The sequence below is a fragment of the Galleria mellonella genome, unplaced genomic scaffold, assembly GCF_026898425.1.
Source record: "Galleria mellonella isolate WM207_F2 unplaced genomic scaffold, CSIRO_AGI_GalMel_v1 utg28, whole genome shotgun sequence".
Taxonomy (NCBI): domain Eukaryota; kingdom Metazoa; phylum Arthropoda; class Insecta; order Lepidoptera; family Pyralidae; genus Galleria; species Galleria mellonella.
Genome location: NW_026442064.1, coordinates 613955 through 639284, shown reverse-complemented (window position 1 = coordinate 639284; position 25330 = coordinate 613955). Strand labels below are relative to the sequence as shown.

Genomic DNA, 25330 nt, shown 5'->3' with positions numbered 1-25330 from the left:
TTGCATAAATACTACTTTACTTACTAAGTTAAATAAATTTTAATTACAATTTAACATATAATGGGCTTTTACACACTAGTTATTTAGTATGACTACGTTTGTGTTTACATAGTGACCGTGTTTCAGTCCATTTAATATTATATTGAATGTTAATTCAATTCAAAGCAGAAAGCCGTAGCATTATGCAAAATGACAGGCCTCAAATGGGGAATGCACTTGTCGATATAGATTTAAATCTACAATGCAATGGTAATTGGTAATATCAAATTATTCGAATAATTAAATATCAAATTAACGGAGACAAACCGTGTAGTCTAGTGGTACTACTTTGGTGATGGGGGAAGGGATTACTAGTAATGCGAACTGCTAGTTCTATTGTTTTTTTTACGCGTGAAAATGGAATGGTAACACCGCCTGCCCCGTCTCGGTATACGCTGGCGTGGTACCACTGAGAGATGATTGGTGAAGATGAAGCCAGGTCAGTTGGCCCATCGTGAAGAATTTGACAAGAATTAACCATGACAGTTTCCAGGGGAATCGCTTGGAAGTCGACCTGATAGGGTATATTGCTAGCAATGCGACTGTTATTTTTTTTTATACAACTTAGAATGGCAAACAAGCTGACGGCCCACCTGATGGATAGTGGTAACCGTCGCCTATAGACATGAGCAGTACCATCATATCAGTAACAGAGTTTACTGTTTCGCCCATGATACCTCTCATGCGTTGCCATTCCTGAGGACTCAGGTGTTATTTCTCTGTATCCTGTAAATTCACGCCATATCCCATCTTTCAAAACGAAACACAGCCATGCAAACACAACTGCTTTACGGTTGAAACACGAATGTGACAGAGGTACCCCAACAAACGACTTTTGTACAGTCTCCCTTTGGTGTTGGTACTGCTTAAGCGTTTTACTGTCATGTTTTAATGAGTATCAGTATCAATGATCACGGATTTTAACTATGTGGTTGTATGTCGTGACGGCTTGGTCGCTAGACGGCTCATCGCGTCATCAGCGTCTCAATTTTGTATTGATGACAGATCTAAAGGCATGTTCACTGTGTTTATTATATGAAACAATACAAATAATCCAAATATCCTCACTGGGGGGAAAGGGGTTGTTAGCAATGGAGTTTGACAGCCCCATTGCTAGCAATATGCCCTAGGTCGTAGTAGTAGTAGGTCGACGTCCACGTGGTTCCCCCTGGAAACCATCGTGAACAATTCTTGCTGAATTCGTCACGATGGGCTAACTGACCTGCTTCATCCTCACCTATCATCTTTCACTAGTGCCCTGCCGGTGTATAAAAAAATATCCTTACCTACTACAATTCGTATCTTGCTGTATGAAAAAGCGATTCAAAGCACTATGGGATTAAGTAACAATAAATAAATAAAATAGAGTAAAATTCAAAACCTATTTTTGAAGTCGACTTTTTGAATTTAATTCCTTAGCTATTGTCGAAGTGCCTATGGATATATCTTTAGGAACGTTTTGTATTAAAACTAATGTTGCATTGAACATGTCTTTACAATACATATTACGAATATTTGTTGTATGAGGCTGTCAGAGATCACGATATAAAGATGCGGCAAATACATTTTGCGGTTTGCAATTTTTACTGCGCAAAAAATTACAACTACATCACTATTCAAAACAAATAATAATACGAACCGATGAATGACGACGTATTTCGTAGACACATTAGATTTGAAACTATTTAAAATTGCAACATGGAATCCTGTATTTGCAGTTTTTTTCCAACAGCGCAACAAAAGAAAAAGTAACCGAGTTCGGATGAAATTATTATGCCGATATTCTTTAAATGAAATTAATAACAATAGTAATTATTAATTTTATTTGACTTTATTGGACATGTATAGTACAAATTTATTGATTTAATTTAAATTTATTTTTCCTTTATCTTAATAATCATGAAAACTAATTAATATATTAAATCTGTATACCTACAGTTTTAAGGCAATTAAATTCCAAATAATTCTATTACGTGGCCTTTATTATGTTAAATTACTGTTTAAAGTAAATAAATATTTAATTTCATGTCGATTTTTTATTCATACCATTGGACATCAGAAAACTGTCGTATCGTCTGATCAGTTATTGGTTTGTTTATATTTTAAATAAGTTATAAATAGACTATAGCAGATTTTGTTTTGAATTTTGCTTCTCAAATATATTGCAGCATCAGGGCCGGTTATGATTTTGATTTCACCCTAAATTGATCGCTTACGACTCGTTTTTCTTTTTAATAAAATGCAGTCGATATTTGAGAGCCCAGCGTTGATAGTGTAGCTTTCTATAGGTGAAATTATTTTTAAATACTATTCAATATTCTTTATAGTTTACCCATTACAAGCAAAAAGTATAAATATTTCCTCTTTGTTTTTTTTTTATGTAACTTAGAATAACAAACAAGCTGACGGCCCACTTGATGGAAAGTGGTAACCGTCGCTATACATAGACATAGACAAATATTAGAAACTTTTACAAATTTATATATATATATATATATATATTAAAGATTATGCCTCACAAGAAAACAGATTTTAATTGTGACAAAATTGGTTATTTTGATCTAAAAATCAAACTGAATCAATTTTGATTGTTATCAAATCATCATGGAAATATTTTTCCATGGGCCCAAACTGTCGGTTTAGAACTGACAGAGTTATAACATAACTAACAAAAAAACATTACAATGGAATCTATAATCTACTTCTTTTTTAAATTGGTTGAAAATGTGATATAATAAGCGAAAAATTTTATTTTTTTTACCATTATAGATGATTTATAAATATATAGCTTGCAGCTAACAATTTGATTAGTTGTTACTGTAAACTTTCATATTGCACATCGATTTCTCCACTGAGGTAACGGGCAGGCAGCTTGTTCGTTTGAATGAACTGTCTCATGTGTTCCACTCTTATCAGTGGTGTGACGATGGTAATGCAACTGGGCTATCTTTGTGTCATGCCCGTGATCATTCCCAACTATTTCCATTCGAGCGTTCATTGTATACGTACTAGCAATTACGAGCCGCGTGCTGCGGTCTCAACTAATCACGTCACACGACCGGCCGGCCTATTATGTTTTTGTGATATTTTTTTCTATGGTTATTCATAAATTCAATTTGTATTTCATCTTGATAAGCGTAAAAATAGATACGTTCCGTGATTGTTTTAGTTGACATTATACGTTGTATATTTCATGTGAAAGCTCTGTATGTAACGTCCTTTGCCTCTATTTTAAATATTTTTTTCTGTCTACTGTTACTTGTATAATGTTCTCTTAGAATTTGTTGACAGTGTCTCCATACAAATGCTTCGAGAAAAGAGGCTCAACTTTTTCATACTACTTTGCGTGATAAATAGTTATGAGTTTTTCCTTTATAACCTCTATATTTATTTTGTTTTAAAAATTCTGTACCTTTTTAATGCGCTACAACTCATTTTATGTATTAATAATAATAATAATACTTTATTACTCAAACTGCAATTTGGTCCATTTTGTTAGTAAAAATTTCCTTACATAATATGTTAGTAAAAGAATAGGAAAAGTAATTAAAGTAAATATTTAATTAAAGCAATTCACTCAGATGTGACCCAGCCGACTAGATAAGTATCTATTAAATAATTAAATATAGATACGTCAAGATACATTGTGTGCGTAAGTATATAAAACACTAATAAAAAACAAGTCCGCTAATTTGACAATTAGCTGACAAAAAGTTGATCCGTTTTTGAGGTTCGATGCTCTATTTATATAATTTTCAATGTACTATTTATAGAGCATTTATTTAAAACGATCACTATTTTTTTTTATACAACTTAGAATAGTAAACAAGCTGATGGCCCACCTGATGGAAAGTGGTAACCGTCGCCTATAGACATGAGCAGTACCATGGACATAACAGAGTATACTGTTTCGCCCATGATACCCCCATGCGTTGCCATTCCTGAGGACTCAGGTGTTATTCCTCTGTACCCAGTAAATTCACGCCATATCCCACCCTTCAAACCGAAACACAGCCATGCAAACACAACTGCTTCACGGTTGAAACACGAATGGGACAGAGGTACCCAAGCAATCGACTTTTGTACAAAGTCTCCCTCTGGTAATTATATTACATATTTACAAAATATAATTAAACGTTTCTAAAATGAATTGTGAAGGTACATCGTGGCGTGGAATTTTAAACATCTTTAAAGCCTGTAAATCGAATTGGTCACATAGATTGCGTCCTGAAATGAATTTCCTCTTAAAATATCTCATTGTGAAATGATCTTGATACCGAAATTTTTTTAAAAATTATGCCAAACTGCAAGCATTTAATTTTAATAAAATAACTTGACAGAGAAGTCAGTTAGTTATTTCGCATGTTACGTACATGTTATGTACAATGTTGCCGTGTTATAAAAAATATTGTTACCACGATATAATAAATCGTTATTATCTAATAACGCAATCTTGTAAACTCAATGAGAACTAATTATTTTTTTACACCAATGACATATTTAAGTATGTAACAAGTAGTTATTCGAATCTCCCATTAAAAACGTATTGTCATAAGATTTTTTTACGGTAGTATTTTTTTGTATAACTACATACAAACTACATAGTAGTTTCACACCTGTGCCCACTAATTTAAATTGACATTACACTGCCAAAAATTTATACTTATACTATATATATATATATATATATATATATATATATATATATATATTTATATTTATATAATTCCTATTTGTTATCGTAATAGTTCTCGATTATAAAGATTCCGAATTTGTTTCAATTAGACTTCTATCTATCTATTCGGCCCATATCAACCCCACAGCTGGGCTTAGGTCTCATTTTTGAACTTACAAAAAAATAGATAGATAGATAGATAATTATTTGCATTACTTACAGCACACAAATAACATTAGATATTGATACATACTTAAAAAAATAAATTTATCAGAGGCATATGTGGCAGTGAATTTACAGGGTACAGAGGAATAACCCCTGAGTCCTCAGGAAAGGCAACGTTATGGGGGGTATCATGGGCGAAACAGTATACTCTGTTATGTCCATGGTACTGCTCATATCTATAGGCGACGGTTATCACTTTCCATCAGGTAGGCTGTCAGCTTGTTTGCCATTCTAAGTAATATAAAAAAAAGTTTTCGTGGATGATATCAGAAGAATTCTTTCCTAACCTGTCTCTATAGACAAGTGGCAAACGAATCTATCGATGGAATCGATTCGATTAGCGCTTACATAAGAAAGAACAAGGAGTATGTCGCCATCTCTTTCTATTCACAAATTCGTTAGCGGCAACCATTCTACACGGGGGCGAAAGGGATTGTTAGTAATGGAGACTGAGAATCCCATTGCTAGCAATACATCCAACCAGGTCGACCTTCTCGCGGTTCTCCCTGGAAACTATCATGGTTAATTCCTGATGAATTCATTACGATGGGCTAACTGGCCTGTTTTCATTCTCATCTATCACCCTTCACTGGTGCCGTTATATATATCCCGTTAGCGCAGGCTGGGATACCATACCATTTTCACCCATAAAAAAAAAACATTCACAAGTATCACACAAGTAGCAGAGGAATTTATTGATACGTACGCGTACATACTTGTGTAGGGGGCCTGTTATTGTTATAAACCATAATACGCCATAAGACCATACGAGTTCTCTTTCATGATGTACTTATAGTAGGAGAACAATATATATGTTATATATATATATATATATATATATATACGTATGTAGTTGTATTGAGACGCTTTTCAGTTTATACATGAAACACGTAATTGTTGTACGGTATTAAATTAACGATCATCAGGATTCAATTTGTTCAATTATAGTATTATTCATTATTTGTTAGCGACTCGCCTTACATTCGCACGGGCATGGGTTGTTTAATACAATGTATTGTTAATTTAGTTGTTAATTTATTTACTTACATAAAACATTCATTTGGATGTGTGAAAATGATGTTTGAAGCATTTGAAACGTGGACACGGAGGGGAATGGAAAGGATAAGCTGGACAGAAGAAGTTCCGAATGAGGAAGCCTTGATTTTTTTCTATGGGTGAAAATGGTAACCCCGCCTACGCTAACGGGATGCGCTGGCCGAGCACCAGTGAAGGGTGATAGATGAGAATGAAAACAGGCCAGTTAGCCCATCATGATGAATTCATCAGGAATTAACCATGATAGTTTCCAGGGAGAACCGCGAGGAGGTCGATCTGGTTGGGTATATTGCTAGCAATGGGATTTTCAGTCTCCATTACTAACAATCCCTCTCCCCCCGGAAGTCTAGATTAGGGTGAAAGAGAAGAGAACAATAATAAAAACAATAGAGAGAAGATGAGGCAACACGACATGATGATATTTAAAGAGCATAGTAGAAGGAAAAATAGCGGGAGAACGAAACGTTGGGCATAACAGAGTACACTGTGTCGCCCACCATCGCCTTTATGCGTTGCTACTACTGAGGACTAAAGTGCTTTGTCTCTGTACTCTGTAATTTTATTGCAATATCGCACCTTTTAATGCAAGTGTAGCTAATTCGCAAAAGAAACATGAATGGGACAGATTTACCGAAGCAGACGACTATTTAGATATAATGTATAAACACAAAATATATTATATATATATATATATATATATATATATATATATATATATATATATATATATATATATATATATATATATATATATATATATATATATATATACATATAAATAAAACATAGACTTAAATCTGTTAATTGATACCTTTGCAAGAACTGTCATTACATGATAATCAGACGTCATGAACATTGATTTATTGACTTTAGTACCTAATAGATTGATCCGAGAGTATAAATATACATACTGCAGTACAGGTGCTGTGAACGGTTCACGCTTGTCATACGGACATGATCTGTGTAGGGTTACTACCTATTAATTAATAACTGACTATAACTATTTTAAAGATAGAAGATCCTTATGTAATATCTAATTTGGACAATAGAATTATGTTTGACAAAGTTTTGAATACAACGAGCTGTAAATTCACAGTTTGCTTGTATTTTTTCAAGGTAGTAAGATTCAAGAACAAAGAGCCAAGAATTATAATTATAAAAGAACGACAGCGAGAAGATTAAAAGAACAAATTTGAGAACAATGTACAGGATTTATTGACGGTTAACGGAAGAATCTTTACGAGTATAAAATGTTCCTAGTACGTGTAAACTAAATAAGAAGTAAATTTTGCAATTAAAGTAAGTAATTATGCAAAAATATAGTTATTGTCACTATTTTTTTAAATAAATAAAATAGCATGCGTGGTGATTTATAGTATAGACAAATTGTATTTAAAATTCGAATTGAGATTCCGCATTCGAAATTTAAAATCAAGCGTTAACAAGAAGACACGTTAACCATTATTTTGTTTCGCGAATAAAATGGCTTCTATGGTAACAAATTTTTTATAAGACCAATAAGGAACGTCCTATCGATAGCAAAAATAATTCAAATTATTAAAATCCTTTTATTTTTGGCGAAGATATCGTGTAATTTATTTATTTTATTTATTTATTTATTTAACACTTTATTGCACCAACATAACATGATTTGTTAAAACAATTTTCAATACGTATAGTGTAGTACAAAAGGCGGTCTTATTGCTAAGCAATCTCTTCCAGACAACCTTTGGGTAGAAAGGATTAAAGCATAAGTAGGTAGGTAATTTACGTAAATATGAGTACAGACGAATCGAGAATTTGATCCAATTGGAACCCTCTGAAAACTCGCTCATTTCGTCTATATCCAACTTCATGTTTTGTCGTATTGGAGTTTTGAATGAAACAAAAATAGAAATCTGGAGATCCTTTCCCGTGTTAACTATTCCTAAACTTCTACGTTGGTTTAAAACTCTGGTGACAAGAATTTCTAAGTCATTTTCATTATACACGATGATAATGAACTTTACATGCTCTTCGGGGCATGAAGCAAAAGACAATAATTTTTACACGATCCAAACTTAGATCGAAACGTTAATTCTGAAAAGAGGTTTCGTTTGGGCCTCCATCTTGGTATCTTAGATCGCAATCAAGCATTGTCTACCAAGTTATCCTGTCTTAGGAGATCGAGATATTATTATCGTTTGCGCCAACCCTGCGGACGGGGGCTAGGCGCGCCCTGACGACAGCGTGCTAACCTTAACATGAATATTAAGTGAATAATAATTATAATCACCACACAATACTGAGATCTGGTCGAAAATTTATTAATGTTGTTACAATTTTGATTCACAAATCAATCTAAAATATTTTTTTATACGATTTTGAATGTAAAACAAGCAGATGTACTTGACGGAACGTGCTAACCGTCACCAAAAGACATCAACAGCGTCAAGAACTTTCGAGAAAACATGCTATTTTATTGCTACTTCTGAGGATTCAGGTTTTGTTCTGTCGTGCTCTGAGTTTCACTGCTTTATGCCAAACCTAAATATAGCCATGTAAGCACAATTTCTTGATGACAGAAACAAGAGTGGAACAGAAGTATCGCTGCAGACAATTTTTGTATAAAGTCGTTCTCTAGTAATTGTGATTTATATTGTCCGTTGTCTTATAGCATAAATTATTGCAATTAGCATAATGCAACTAATGATTTGTGAATATCCTCCAAGCTGTTTCTATTATACATTGCGTTAAAGATCCGGATATGATATATCCGGATATGCTACAAGTAAGTCCGGATCTCCGGGCAGGTTAGCAGTCATACATTGACAAAAACTTTTTTCTGAGTCGAATTTTTAAATGACGTTTTCTATACATTCGTAAACACACTAATATTCGATTCGTAAATCGATCAAAACCTATACAAGTATATATTGCTTGACAACAAAAAAAAAAACACTACGAAAGTCACAGTACATTGTTTAGTAAAATAAATGTAATATGCAAGTATATGTATTACATTATTAAAATTAGCTGGAGGGATCGAATTAGTAATGAGGAGGTCCTGCTTAGGGTTAAGGAAAAAAGACAAATTATTAGAACTATTGAGGACAGAAGGGAAAAAATGTTGGGACACTTGATACGACACGACGAACTTATGAACATTATAATAAAAGGTAAGATAGAAGGAAGGAGGGGAAGAGAGAGACCGAGACATAGTTACATCAGGCAGATCAAGGAAGGAGTTGGTGTCGTGTCGTATCAAGAGGTGAAGAGACTCGTTGAAAATCGTAGTGAGTGGCAAGAGCTCCACCGACAAGAGCGCAGCTCTTAAATGGATAGATAGATATATAGATGTATTTTATTATATTCGTATTATTGATATGAGTCATTCAGATGACTAATTCAATCAAACGTATAATGATGATTGAATCGATATTCTTTTGAGCTTTCAAATGTAAACGTGCTTCTTTTTTGTAGTATCACGTCGTCAAATTTACAATACTATTCATGATACAGTAATTAGGTAACTTAAAAATACTTAGAACCTATTTGAATGAGCTTAATTTTATACATAAATATTAATTAAAAATTCCCGTGTGGTTCCGGCATAGACTAGGTCACTACTTCTTTTCCCATGGGTGTCGGAAGAAGCGACTAATGGAGAGCTAGGATTGGGCAGTAGTGTCCCTCTTAAGCACCTCTAAAGCCTAACTGCGACTGCCAATCCGGCTAACAGCTATTGGCAAAACCTTCTTAGGGAGAGACATATATTCACCAGTGGATAGTTAAAAGCTGATATAATGATGATGATGATGAAGATATACTTAGAAAATATAACACTTGGAATCACTTATAATTTTTGTGACCACTTCTGGGAGATATAAAATGGCTGGTTAGTAAGGCTTCGCTGTCCGTCCTCGATACCGATTCCGCTAATTGGTGATTGTCCATAATTATTTGTTTACATTCGTGTTCTGAGTTATAATCTGTAGCATGCCGTGTACTGTGGCCTCGCCCATCAATATGATTAACATTCAAATAATGCTGTTCACAGACTGAGCAGTGAAACTTTTATTTATCCGACCACTAGCGACTCGTTCTGGCTTCGTACGGGTGCATTCGTAAGTTTTACATACAATACTTTTTTTATGCAACTTAGAATGGCAAATAAGCTGACGACCCACTTGATGGGAAGTGGCAACCGTCGCCTATACATATGAGCAGTACCATGGACATAACAGAGTGTACTGTTTCGCCCATATTTTTTTAAAATACTCGTACATTATCGTTGCCTATTTATCGTTGATAATAACTTTTTATAGATAAAAGATTATTTTTTAAATAGATTGCTTAACCGTTTTTGAGTTTACAAAAAATATTAATAAAAAAAATAAAGTATTATTCCCCTCTTTAAAATATTAATAAATTTGGAAAAATAAATAAATATTTGTATAAACATTCGCCGGAGATGGTGTCGGTATATTTTGTTATATTTTGTCGATCTATTCATAATTCTATATATGCGACACGTTTTTTCACTTACTACGAAGGAAGTAAATGAGATAAGTTGGATACGAGCACAATCTGGCTACGTATGGAAGAGATAAAATGATTCCTGCTGATACACATGTGAAAGTTTGCGATGATCTTTGGATATTTGTTGCCAAAATGAGTATTCGAAAGCTTAATATATATATATATATATATATATATATATATATATATATATATATATATATATATACATATATACATACATACATATCTGTCACGCCTGTCTCCCATTAGGGTAGGCAGAAACAATGGAACGCCAAATGCTTCGATTCAAACAAACCTCTTTCGCTTCTTCCACATTCATTAATCTTTTTTTTTTCATTCATCTTTCTTTATATATATATATATATATATATATATATATATATATATATATATATATATATATATATATATATATATATATATATATATATATTAGTGTGTTTGTAGATATCACAGAGATGCACCAGTAACGCAGTATGTTACTGGTAGACGCCTACGTTATACCTAATATGTTAGAAGTAAATTTGCAAGGCAGCAGTATTATTTTCTGGTAGCAAAATTATTTCGACAGACAATTTAAAACTAACGAGTCCTACATTGTCTGTTGACAATGAAGTAATGAGTTTTAAAACATGTCTGTTTCAACTTGGCATTGAGTAAATAAATCCATTAATAATTAAATAATTAAATAATCCATTAATAAAAAAATATTAAATAAAATGAATATTTATAAATGATACACCAACAATTGGACGTGTGGTCCCTGCATAGAATAGGCCATCCCTTCCTTTCCTATGGATATCGTAAGAGACGACTGAGGGCGAAGGATGAGCTGCAGCGATTTAAAACATCTCCAAAGCCTAACTGCGGTTGTCAAACCACCTGCCAAGCATGGCAACTACTGGCAAAACGCCAAAAGCTTATGTTTAGCAGTGAACAGTTAAAGGCTTATATTTTTTTTTATGCAACTTAGAATGGCAAACAAGCTGACGGCCCACCTGATGGTAAGTGGTAACCGTCGCCTATAGACATGAGCAGTACCATGGACATAACAGAGTATACTGTTTCGCTCATGATACCCTCCACGCGTTGCCATTCCTGAGGACTCAGGTGTTATTCCTCTGTACCCTGTAAATTCACGCCATATTCCACCCTTCAAACCGAAACACAGCCATGCAAGCACAACTGCTTTACGGTTGAAACACGAATGGGACAGAGGTACCCAAGCAAACGATGAAATAAATAAATGTTAGATCGACTTCATTAAGGACAACCTTATTCAAGCAATTAAAGTGATTTTGTAATACTGTACGTATAATTTAATTAAATTTTGCTCATTTTGTTAGATTAAATTGAAGTTTTATTAATTTTGCTGACTTCGATGTGGCGACATCTCACAGTCTATCTAGATTAATCGATTATTATTCAGAGTCAATCTTGTTGCATAGTGATGGTAAAAAACATGGTGTTCGTGTCATTATCCCGTGAGAGGCCCAGTTTTAATGGAGTCAAGTTAAATGCGACGCGTATTGCGTGATATTACTGCATGAGGAAATAAAACGGACTTGAAAGTTTTTTTTTGTTTGATATATTAAGGACTTCTTTCTTAGATGTATCAGCCCTGTCGTACTTCGAACTTATTTTTCACATAAACTATTTACCAACCTAAAGAAAGAGAGGGAACGAGCATTAAGAATTTACAGAGATAAAATTTTATATATATATATATATATATATATATATATATATATATATATATATATATATATATATATATATATATTGGTAAACTGTCAAGCTTCCTTAATTGGCAAATATAATAAATATATAATAAAAATTTAACAATATGTTATTATTTTTTACTATAAAAAATTGTAATACCCTGCCAGTATGAAGTGTGACTTGTAAGTGAACATACGATCACTTACAAGATTTTCATGTAATTCATAATGTTATACAAATAATAAAGTATATAAATCATACATAAAGTATACAAAAATGTAAGGATACATTTTGCGAGCTAGAAATTGAATTATTAATGTAATCAATCAGCACGCAATGAATACGTTAATCTGAAGCAGCGGGTTGAATGAAAATCAAATTTATTATACAATTTGTTTTAAATGCACATCATTGAACAGATAGCCTTTTTTCCTATCGCCCTCACCTCCTAATCGCTGCGCCCCCATGGGAAGGGTGACCTCTTTTTTTATAACTTTATTAGGTGGCCTGCACCGCCTGCCCCATTTATAAATCCTCACGCCTCCTCATAGAAGCTGATATAAACAGCTATTTTATTAGTATTCTTTAGTTAATAAGTTAGTAAAAAAAATTATATAAATGTTTTCAATAGCCTATTTTATTCTTTAGAAAAACTGACCATGAAAAAAAGCTAAAAAATTTCAACAAAATTAATGTTAGATCAATTTAGTGCGGGAGCAAATCGTATTGTTGTAAACAGTATAATAAAAATGGCGTAAAATTTAATATAGTTTATTGGTCTTAATTTATTTATTAGTACAAATATGTGTACATGGCGGACTTAATGCTAAAAGTATTCTCTCCCAGTCAACCATAGGCAAGTGTCAGAATACTCGAATACGGTACTAGTAATTATTGATATACCTACATACTAAAATTACATATATAAACGAATAGATTTAGACAAACAAGAAATATTTTTGCACATATATAAAATATACTATATAATACATGAAAATAAGAAAAATATATAGTATTTACCGCTCAGAAAAAGTATAAAAGTAAGCATGAATTTTTTTGAAGGACAATTTAGTCGGTAGTCTCTTAATGGTATCAGGAAGCGCGTTCCAGACCCGTGAAGAATGTAGGATAAAAGAATTTGAAACGAAATCAGTACGATGAGAGGCGATAGATAGTTGGAGAGTATCACTGGAAAATAGGTTAAGATCGCGAGTTTCAAAAAGGTACAGGAATTTGCTGCTTAAGTATATAGGAGACTGGCAGTTTCGAAGAAGAGTAAAGAAGGTGCAAAGAGTTCAAAGGTTTCTGCTTTGACGAATAGGAAGCCATTTGAGTTGAGTACGTTTGAGATATCGATATTTAGACAGCTGAAAAAAATACCCAAATTTAAGTCCATGGTACTGCTGAAGTCTATAGGCGACGGTTACCATCTTCCATCAGGTGGGCCGTCAGCTTGTTTGCCATTCTAAGTTGTATAAAAAAAAAAGTCTATTATCAAAATGGGTGATCATCAGAAATAAAATATATTTGAATTTAAATTATTGAAATTATTAATCTACATTTTTAGTAGTGTAATAATACAAATAAATTATATGATGCAGCGGACGACGCAGCGATGACATGTCTACTATATACTTGTACATTATCGAACGAATGTTTTCCGGTCATTAATTTTGTATAATTTTTGAATAATTTTATATTTTTAAATGTTCGTTGTTTACTTTGATCGATAGCAGTTTATTGCTATAAATAGTATAGATCTAGCTGCGTACCGGTTACGCTAGGATATCCTAGTATAACTATTATTGTAAACAAATATATTTGCATAAAAAAAAAAAAACATTCATAATTATAATGAAATCGTTAGTATCAATTTAACGGACTACAGTAGAAGCCAAAGTATTTTTTTTTCGAAGAAACATGTTTTTTTTATATACAACTTAGAATCGCAAACAAGCTGACGGTCCACCAGATGGAAAGTGGTAACCGTCGCCTATAGACATGAGCAGTACCATGGATATAACAGAGTATACTGTTTCGTCCATGATACCCCCCATGCGTTGCCATTCTTGAGGACTCAGGTGTTATTCCGGTGTTATTCAGGTGTTGAAAAGTAACGAAAAATGTCAAGTATTACAACTTTACTTGAAAGCAGGACTACTATCTATTTTTGTGTTAGATTTTTTTTTAACTAAAATGCTCAATATCTTATATTCAAGACACTTCAATGTAAAACTTTTTCTTAATATCCTTGTGTAAATGCCGAAATATTTATAAACAATAAATAAGATTGCGTCACTATAAAAAAAAAATTACCTCAATTGTGACAAGTAAGTTATTTTGATTTACAATCAACTAATCTGTATGTCCTTTCAGATAAAAAACAAATTTTCCAAATCGGTTTACAATTGACGTTATGTGAGTTATGAGGTAACGAACATAACAATAAAATACAACCGAACTTAGAACATTCTTCTTTTTGATGTCAATAAAAAATATATTCTGATAGTAAATAAATTCGTGGGCACGGCATGATTCTGTCAAGCAGTATTTTGGATGTACCGGTTCTGATATAGATCGTCCTTCATGTCGCTAGGCCACAAATAGATAAGCCTGTGATTTGATAGCATGTTCAGCGGTGGCTTTGACGCACTGTGTAGTACCATGAGCGACATCTACAGTACGTTGCCCGAAACCAGCTTGGAACATTCCGACAGCTCTCATCATCTCATCTCGTATCAAATCATATGGTCGGTAGGGGGCACTCTAGACGGACGTGTCTCGACCAAATAGGCGACGTGCTGAAGAAGGGCCAAATTAAAAGTACCCGTAATCGGCGAGCATGTATGAAAAGATTGATGAATGTGGAAGAAGCGAAAGAGGTTTGTTTGAATCGAAGCATTTGGCGTTCCATTGTTTCTGCCTACCCTAATGGGAGACAGGCGTGACAGATATGTATGTATGTATTTATCCAAATGGTGAAATTCAAAATAAAAATAATTAAATAACGATCTAAACAAGTTAAAATAATAATCCTTAACTGCGGCGATAATTTAAAAAGTACAAGTAGTTGATCCCCAAACAATTTGGTTACGATATACATATACATATATATATATATATATATATATATATATATATATATATATATATATATATATATATATATATATATATATATATATATATATATATATATATATATATATATATATATATATATATATATATATATATATATATATATATAAATTAAACGCGCCTTATCTTATCTGCAAATAATCTGACGAGTTTATACGATATTTTACACTGTAATTTGTCTACCTTGGACTAATTAACTTGTAATACAATTATCGTAGGCATAAAGAAAATTACGATCAATTGATCAATTGACATCGGTGTATTTAATATTATTTTACGGGGAATGGGGGGGGGGAAGGAGACTGGCAACTTAAATAAGGCACATACGCACTCTCCAACCTATTTTATTTGTCTATAGTTGAAAGTTCCCCTTCTTATTGTCGAGTGGACATTAGACAGTTTTAGGTGGGCGTCCATTACAGTAATATTTTTTTAATATTGGTAACAGTCTAGAAATGAAATGAAATGAATTCATTTTGCTAGAATGTAGGTAGTTTTCGATGAAAGAGGTTTACATTTCCCATATGCATTCTGCCTGTATGTCGGCATGCAAATTATTAACAATGTCAGAAATTTACATATATTCTACACTATATTTCTTTTCATTAGTCATATAAATGAAATACATACATAATTTATTACAGTAAAGAGAAAATAAAACTTAAGAGCAAAAGTGCCAATTACATCTTTAGTATAGGTTGTCAATTGTACATTTGTTTTTTTGAGTAAAATATTCATTAATATTATAAAAACTACTAAATAATAGCCAATCCTTAAGTTTACGTTTAAACACACTATGAGTTGTTATGTTACTAAGGTCTTTATTAAGGATATGAAAAGGATTCAGAATTTTGACTAGGATACTGTTTCATTTATAACTGGCCGATATACCAAAAATATATATATGATATTATTAATACATGCAAAAAAATAGGTAAACTTAAAAAAATACTAATAGTTGACATAACTGATTTTGTCCGGGGGGAAAGGGATTGTTAGTAATGGAGACTGAGAATCCCATTGCTAGCAATATACCCAACCAGGTCGACCTCGTCGTGGTTCCCCTTGGAAACTATCATGGTTAATTCCTGATGAATCCATCATGATGGGCTAACTGGCCTGTTTTCATTCTCATCTATCACCCTTCACTGGTGCTCCGCCAGCGTATCCCGTTAGCGCAGGCGGGGTTACCATTCCATTTTCATCCACCAAAAAAAAAATTGTGTCCTTTTTAAATTCCAAATTCTATTTCTTCACCTAAAAACCGTAATCAAGTTACGTATATTATAAAAACATTACCCTAATCGGTCTACCCTTTTGCAAACAATGGATTTACTAACGAATATCATTTGTTTTTTAAGCGATTTTTAAAAGGACGGGGCTCTCGATTTTTCTATGTTTTTTTTATGTTTATATTACGCAGTTACCTTTGTACAAAGTCTACCAGAGGGAGACTTTGTACAAAAGTCGATTACTTGGGTACATCTGTCCCATTCGTGTTTCAACCGTGAAGCAGTTGTGTTTGCATAGCTGTGTTTCGGTTTGAAGGGTGGGATATGGCGTGAATTTACTGGCTACAGAGGAATAACACCTGAGACCTCAGGAATGGCAACGCATGGGGGTAATCATGGGCGAAACAGTATACTCTGTTATGTCCATGGTACTGCTCATGTCTATAGGCGACGGTTACCACTTTCCATCAGGTGGGCCGTCAACTTAAGAAGTTAATTAACTTGATTTAAGAAGTTTATTAAGAACTATGAAATTTGAAATAATTGCAGTTTACAACAGTTTATGTGAATATCACAGTAAAAATAAAACGATGTTTCTAACGAGCATCGTTTTTGAGAAGTTAAAAAAATAACCTTCAAAAATGAATTTGGTTTTGCCGTTCGGTTTTTAACCACAATTATGGTCGAAAATAACAAAATTACGAATTGCAGTATCAGTAATAATAACTATTAGGTGTCTAATTTGTATAAAAAATGGAACAATGTTCTTTCCATTTCATATGCATATACGGAACGCTCGACGTTCGAGTACAACTCCCACTTGACTAGTTTTTTATTCTTTTTGCAATAAAGTGTGTTGGTTTTGTAACGATTGGAGCAAATGTTTTTAATTGTGGAGCAAACAGCTATTTATTAGATAGCAAAATTTACTTTAACCCTACAGAATATAGTACGTTTTAAAAATATTTATTTTTATTATAGTGTGTTTACGAAACAACTATATGTTTCGTAAACACTCGTAGTGTATTGTGTGACGAAATCAGTATTTTTGGAGCAAAATTTTTTTTACAAACTTAGCAGAGCAAAAAGAAAATGATGGCCCCGCCAGATAGAAAATGGTAACCATCGCCTACAGACATGTAGGTACAGCATCCGTGGACGTCATAAAATATCATTAAGTATATTGCGATGCCCATGGCGACCCTCACGTTGTCGTTTCTTAGAACAATTGTATTATATCTCTGTATCCTGTAATTTTACTCACTCTTTGAATCGAAACACAGCCATGCAAACACAACTTCACTTCTTATTTACCTAGTAAGCATGCTGTTTAATTCTTGTCGAATTCATCATGGTGGGCCAACTGACCTGCATTCATTCTCACCTATCATCTTCCACTGGTGTCTCGTCGGTGTATACCGATAGCGGGGGCGGGGTTACCATTCCATTATCACCCATTAAAAAAAAAGTAACCATGCTAATAGCTATCACATGGGGGGAAAGGGATTGTTAGTAATGGAGAGTGAGAATCTCATTGCTAGCAATATACCCAACCGGGTCGACTTCCTCGCGGTTCCCCCTGGAAACTATCATGGTTAATTACTGATGAATTCATCATGATGGACTAACTGGCCTGTTTTCATTCTCATCTATCACTCTTCACTGGTGCTCCGCTAGCGTATCCCGTTAGCGCAGGCGGGGTTACCATTCCATTTTCACGTATTAAAAAAATATATAATGCTAATAGCTATCACACACGTGCAAGCATATTCAGACATATTTAGTTACTAATTTATTAAAATTTACAATTTACACAGTTGCGATTCACCGCATCTTCTATTGAGTAATCAAAGAATATGACAGTACATTTGATCATGAAACGTAGGGATGACATGACTTGAAATGTCTAAAGTTTCCCGCACTCACGCCGAGAATGTTAGGTGATTGGAGAATATGAGAAAACTTTGCAAAATTGTCACCGCTGGGAGTAGATCCGGTCGATGATGACGGTGATCACTTATCCTAGAGATAAAGGATCAGTGATGGACTCGTCAGTGGTGACTGACTCATCCGTCGCACTTGTGATCGGGTATTACATGTAGGGATTTGTTTGCTGATTTATTTTATGAAGTAATAAATATTATAAATATAATAGTAATAAATATTATATATATATATATATATATATATATGGTCGATAAAAATTCATATATTAATATATAAAAACGTTTTGTTACAATGTTCGTTCACGTTAATCTCAGACCGATTTTAATGATTTTTTTAAAAGTGTATTTTTGCTATAATTAGAACAATTAGATTAGTTTTTGTCTTAATAAATAGATCCGGTAGATGGCGATGTAGGGTAAAATAATCTTTACCTTATCAACTATTTATAAATTAGGACAGCTTGATTAAACATGCACAGTAATTTTTGATTAAAAAAATGCCGTATTTTAAAAAGATTTCTAATATTTTAAAAAATGAATGAGTATACTTCATTTGCATTATACAATATAGGAAATAAGCAAGACAATTTACAAACACAACGATACAATTGTACAAGTACAGTGAGGCGGTCTTATTGCTGAGAGCGATCTTTACAAGACAACCTTAGGGTAACGGACTAATTATTGTACAAGTAGGTATTGTATAATTAAGAAAATTAACAGAATTAAATGATATAAAAATAAATAAAAGAAAATAAAAAAAAAAAAACTGATTATTTACCACAAATTAAAAGCAAGATAATCCACTGCATTTCAACAATTGCTCACTAACGTTACAACATACGTCGATCTCCCACGGAACACTTTCAGTTTTACATAAGACTAGAGCCAACTGACTTCTTATATTGGAGAACATATAGGGAAAACACACGACGGCCAGCACGGCGGAGTGGTACACCGGTAGATTTGTAATAACGAGGATTCGCATTCGATTCCCAGGAGGAACAGTTCTAGGTGAGCTCAACCGGTCGTAGAGCGGTTGTCTCGCTGGCTAATTGTTAAAACATTCGACGTACAAAAGATTGGCCGGACAGTATTGACGGGACGATGAAAGCGGACACGATTTTAGACTAAAACTTAGTATCTATACGTGAAGCAAAAACTTTGTACCCCTTTTGACGAAAATTGCACGGACGGAGGAGTATGAAATTTCGAACACTTAGAGTTTATTCAATTCAATTCAATTCAATCATTTATTGCTATTTCATGTTGTAACAATATAGGTCTTAAACTATTAAAGGCAAAGAATCAACATGAACCCTGGAAGGGCGCAGCGATCACATTGATAAATATTACATAAAGTATGTATTATATACAGAAGGAGTGCAGAATGCTAATATTTTTTTAAAATTATGTATAAAAAATACATTAAATCAATAAAAAACAAACATTACACACACTATTATGTATTTGACACACAGACGCATATATACTCTTTTGTTTATTATTAAAGTCTACGGTCGAATTGAGAATAGATTAATATTGTTTGCCTTTAATATTATTTATTTTTGAAAATTACATACAAATGAAAGATAAAATGGATGGTACATATATTAGAATGAAAATGTTGAATTTAAAACGCGGAGTTGTGATTCTACGAGGTGCATTGTTTAGTAGTATAAAGGATTTTGCTCTTCAAAGAAAAATGGTAATTTACGTCACAAAATTAATAAACAATTGTATCGTTATATTTATTGTCTTGCTTATTTCCTATATTGTGTAATACAAATAATGTATACTCATTCAATCAATTACAGTCGCGTAATTTACAACTGTGACAGATTAAATATAGGACTAATAGGGGGGGTGAGCAGTAGGAGTATGGACCGTAGGCTTGTTTGCCATCTTATGGGCTATAAAAAAAAAAGGAAATCGACAGCAAAAAATTATTATAAAATATTTAATTCCAAATTTTGTTATTTACACAAGCAGTTTTTTATTCCAAAAACAAAAACAGTAGCTTCAATCCTCACGGAATCAACACGTGAGCATTAGCTTACGTGATGATTCCGTCCTATAAATTTTTAAGAGATTATTGCCAAAACTGGTTCAGAGATGATCACAAAAAAAGATGAATTGAGAAGCTGTTTTTTTTTGGAAATAGTTTCAAAAACATATACATGTTATTATAATGTTACAAGTGGACGCATTGCCTTCATTTAACTTCATACAATCCTTGTACAATTCGAATTTCCGTCACATACAAGAAATACACGCATGAGAATGCAAATTGTTAGTAATTCTGATGGGGCCATTGTTTTGTATAGAGTTTTAGGATCATCTATTAATGTATTAGTGCTGCGAACTTCTTAGTTATTTTTAAAGATTTTATTTTTATTGTATTTTTATACTTTTGTTTTTACAATTGTCACTTTTGCTCTTTGCTGTCGTAGTCTATCTTTCGTAGTTTTCTTTATTGTAGTTATTTTCCTTTAAATCCATTGTTTGATTACATCGTAAACATCAATATGCAGTCCATAATATCGCCCACCATTAGTCTTACAAGTTCTTGTCATAAAATAATTATAACTTACATGTTTATACGTGCTTATCAATTTAAGTATAGATAAAGAATGGCAGCTACATTATACCACTGTTTTTATGTAGTCCATTTCACTGAAATTTAATTAATAAATGGCCAAGTTTCATTGATATTACCATAGAAACTCTCTCTAAAATAATTTAGAATAGTACAGATTTTTTTTATACCACTGAGGTGGCAAACAAGCATACGGCCCACGTGATGGTAAGTGGTTACCGTAGCCTATGAACGCCTGCAATAGCAGAGGTATTACGCGCGCGTTGCCGACCCTGAAGCAACCTCTTTACCCCCCTTTTGAAGAACCCCATTAAAATATCAACACAATAGTATTGAATTTAATATTATATTGTGTAGGTACATATTATTCTTTATCTATCAATATTTGTTTTGCTTTCAACAATTCGTTTTGTATTTTTTATCGTGTCGTATCTATGTTACGCTAACGAGATACCATCGTCAATTGGAGACCGGTTTTGATATTAATATCTTTGTAACACATAAAGTCTACTCTCATATTGCACCCATAATAAATTTGACAGTCGAAGCAGGCTTATTTCTTTTCGGAGCAAAAAACCGGTTTTTGCAAAGTGCAGTTCGCTATTAAGACACACGATTCTATGTTCTAATCTTATAACAGAATATTATATTATGTTTATTGTTTTTTTCTTTTTCTTTTTTTATTATTCTATGATCATAATAATGTCTAAATTAAATTTGTATCCATATTTAAGGAATAAATTAGATTTGCACGCCTACAATTTTAAGGCAAATTAAACAGATGCCAAAAAGTTTTGTCACATGGCCCTTATAATGTCAAATGTCTGTTTAAAGCAAATAAATATTTCATTTCATATTTCATTTCATTTATGTAATAAAATTGTAACACAAAAAATATATATGTTAATGTGTATAACAAAATTATAGGACGATATTTCTAAATAGGAAATATTAAAATAAATACATGCAGATTCTTAATAAGAGCAGTAGAGATTAAACAATAATTTTTAGAAATTTTGTCAGTCTCTCTATATGTTTGTTCCGGTATCACGCAAAAACGATTTTGGATAGTTTGGTTTATCTGGACGAGTGGCGGTCTTCCACCGTGCGTTTTTCAAGGCACTTTCTTCCACGCACAATCATTCTTTGGAATCAACTTCCAGCAGCAGTATTTCCGAACCGATACGACAACATAACCTTCAAGAAAAGAGTATATTCCTTTTTAAAAGACCGGCAGCACACCTGCAATGCCGCTGGTGTTGTGGGTGATCATGGGCGGCGGTAGTCACTTACCATCAGGTGAGCCGCATGCTCGTTTGCCCCCTGTGTTGTAAAAAAAAAAAAAATCAGGAAGCCTGAAGAACTGTGGAACCTCATAGACAACATCTTTGCGATCATGGTACGATCTCGTCGAGTAGTATCTGGGATGTACGGGTCCTGTCCACGAATGGTGATGCGAGATAGTTTTCCTTTTTGCTCTGTCATGCTGCCTGTGACATGATAGCGTGTCCAGAGGTGGCTTATGTTGCGCTGTGTAACGCCAAGAGCGACAGCCACAGTACGTTGCCTGGAATCAGCTTGCAATGTTCTGACGCCTCTTATCATCTTTTCTCATGTCAAACGATGTCGTTCCTCCATACTAATGTAATTCTTTTTAGTTCCGATGCAGAAATTGTAACGGATTTATAAAAACGTTTAAAACAAACTTTTATAATAATTGAATTTAAATTTTTAATTAAAATTTAAAGGATTTTTTTATTGAATACACTAAAAAGTATTAATAACTATCCAATACAGTTAAAATAATAATTCTAAATGTTGCGACACTGTAAAAAGTACTTTATTCCTGGCCACTTTTGATGTGTGTATTTTAAATCAAACATGTTTATTACAAGAATCCATTTTCTATCTGCATGTTTCATTCATTTTATAAAATTAAAATGATTGCCTGTTTATATTAATTTTGTCAACTTTGAAATATTGTAGATTGATGAATGTGGAAGAAGCGAAAGAGGTTTGTTTGAATCAAAGCATTTGGCGTTCCATTGTTTCTGCCTACCCTAATGGGAGACAGGCGTGACAGATCTGTATGTAAGTATGTATAAAAAAACCGTACAGTTATTTGTTGAAAAAAAATAGAATTTATAAGTATTTAAAACAGGTAATATAACAGTAGTATTACTATTCTAGTAGTTCTAGTTCTGTAATAATTCTTGTTTCAATTATTGTTAAATATTAATTTTTAATGCACCAATAATGGCATATAATATTATCGACGCATTAGAAACTACTTGTTCTTACAGGAAACAATTTAGATACGATTACCTAATTAGTATAACAGTTACAAATTAGCTAAGTTAATGAGTCCTACTTTAATTGAAAATGTGATATATTTCTCGAAACTATATTATAGTTGTATATTATTATGTAGGCCGAAACTACATATTTTTTATTATTACGTGTATTATAATATTGTATGAATCTCGACACAATGTAATTATGTATTAAGTCATTCATCCGTTTAAAAAAACAGTACATGATTATTTTTTTGAGTACTGTTTCTTGGAACAGAGAGATTGATCATCATCTTATTCAATACTAGCGGCCCGTCCTGGCGTCGCACGGGTGGACATTTTTACATTTTAAAAAGTGGCCATTAAGGCTGCACACGCGACGGAAGCTTAAAAATAGAGTAACTTCTCCCGTTTTCCCAACATTTCCCTTCACTGCTCTGCTCCTATTAATCGTAGCGTGATAAAAAGTATAATATAACCTGCGCAGGAGTATGAAGAATAATTGTACCAAGTTTCGTTAAAATCCGTCGAGTAGTTTTTGTTTCTATAACGAACATACAGACAGAACAGACAAAAATTTTACTGATTGCATTTTTAGCATCAGTATCGATCACTAATCACCCCCTGATAGTTATTTTGGCAATATATTTCATGTAAAAAATTGACCTTTCTATAGATTTATTATAAGTATAGAAGATAATATGTATTATTGACATTCTTTTTTGTGTTTTTCTATTATTAGAAAATATCCAATAAAGCCTCCCATTTAACTACTCATTTATTTATTCCACCTCACATATAATATTAAAAAAAAGAATTATTAAAATCGGCGTAAAACTAACAAATATATCACGTTAAAATAGAATCAAAGCAGACAGTAATACAGAAATTGAAATAATACAGCGTGTAAACGTCAACATGTTCTTTACAAGACAGAATATTTCAATGTAAACCGTATCAGTCACAGTGTATGCAAGGTCAGTGGAACGCTTCCCAGTGAAAATATTTAATCCACAATACCTATACCACACACAAACGTCTTTGATGTGAACAATTTCACGGTGAGTATGGTAATATAAAAATATGTCAAGCGTGAGCTGTACACGAGTTTGAATTATGCGACTATTTGAATGTTGACGAAAAATATGCAAACCAGAAGATACCAGTTTTAAAATATGCATATGAAGTCCTTTTATACTTGTAGAATATGCAACTTAGACAGCTATTACATTTTGAGTATTAATTCTAAACTAAACCAGCAAAAAATACATTTTTTTTTTCAAAAAGTAAACATTTCTTTTTTTGATACGAAATCTCAACAATTCAACGCTTAAAATTAAGTTTGCTCAAATAAAAGTTATTTCTGTTTTATTTATTTATTTATTTATTTAAGGAACACCAACAATATATTGCATTATAACATATAGGTATAACAAACATTAAATATGATACAATATTAATGCACATGCCTATTATAGATATTCACAGCATTCACTTTAACATAGTTATACAGTGCGAGAAAATGAAGTAAATAATAAAAACAAACATGTAACCTAAGTTGTGAGCAATATCAGAAAATAAGATTATGTGTGAATTGAATTAAAAAAAATATTAAAAAAATATTTTACACAAGATGTGTCTGAGACATCTTAGGTTATAAAAAGTGACCTCAGGTGATGGGTGATCCGTGTATCTACCTATATATACCTACGGGCGCATCCGCCTCTAATATAGTTCTAATGAACGTACATATAGCTTATTTTGACATAAAATTCTTTGAACACTAACCACAATAGAATATTATTTCATATTCGCATAGAAATCGTGATGTAAACCTCCTATAAAATATACAACAAGGATTTTGTATTACATATAGG

At 32.8% G+C, this 25330-nt stretch overlaps 1 protein-coding gene across 2 annotated transcripts in view; it reads right to left on the bottom strand.

Annotated features, from left to right (window-relative positions):
- Positions 1 to 25330, bottom strand: part of LOC113517846 (uncharacterized) — a 73050-nt gene that overhangs the window by 44581 nt on the left and 3139 nt on the right. Inside the window, exon 1 of one of the 2 annotated variants that reach the window (XM_031911484.2) lies at positions 19342 to 19413. The exons of the other annotated variant lie outside the window; for it this stretch is intronic. Coding sequence (XP_031767344.2) covers positions 19342 to 19372 — 31 coding nt within the window. The 5' untranslated portion in view covers positions 19373 to 19413. Of the gene's footprint in view, positions 1 to 19341; positions 19414 to 25330 lie in introns of those variants that run through there. 2 annotated transcript variants of the gene reach the window in all.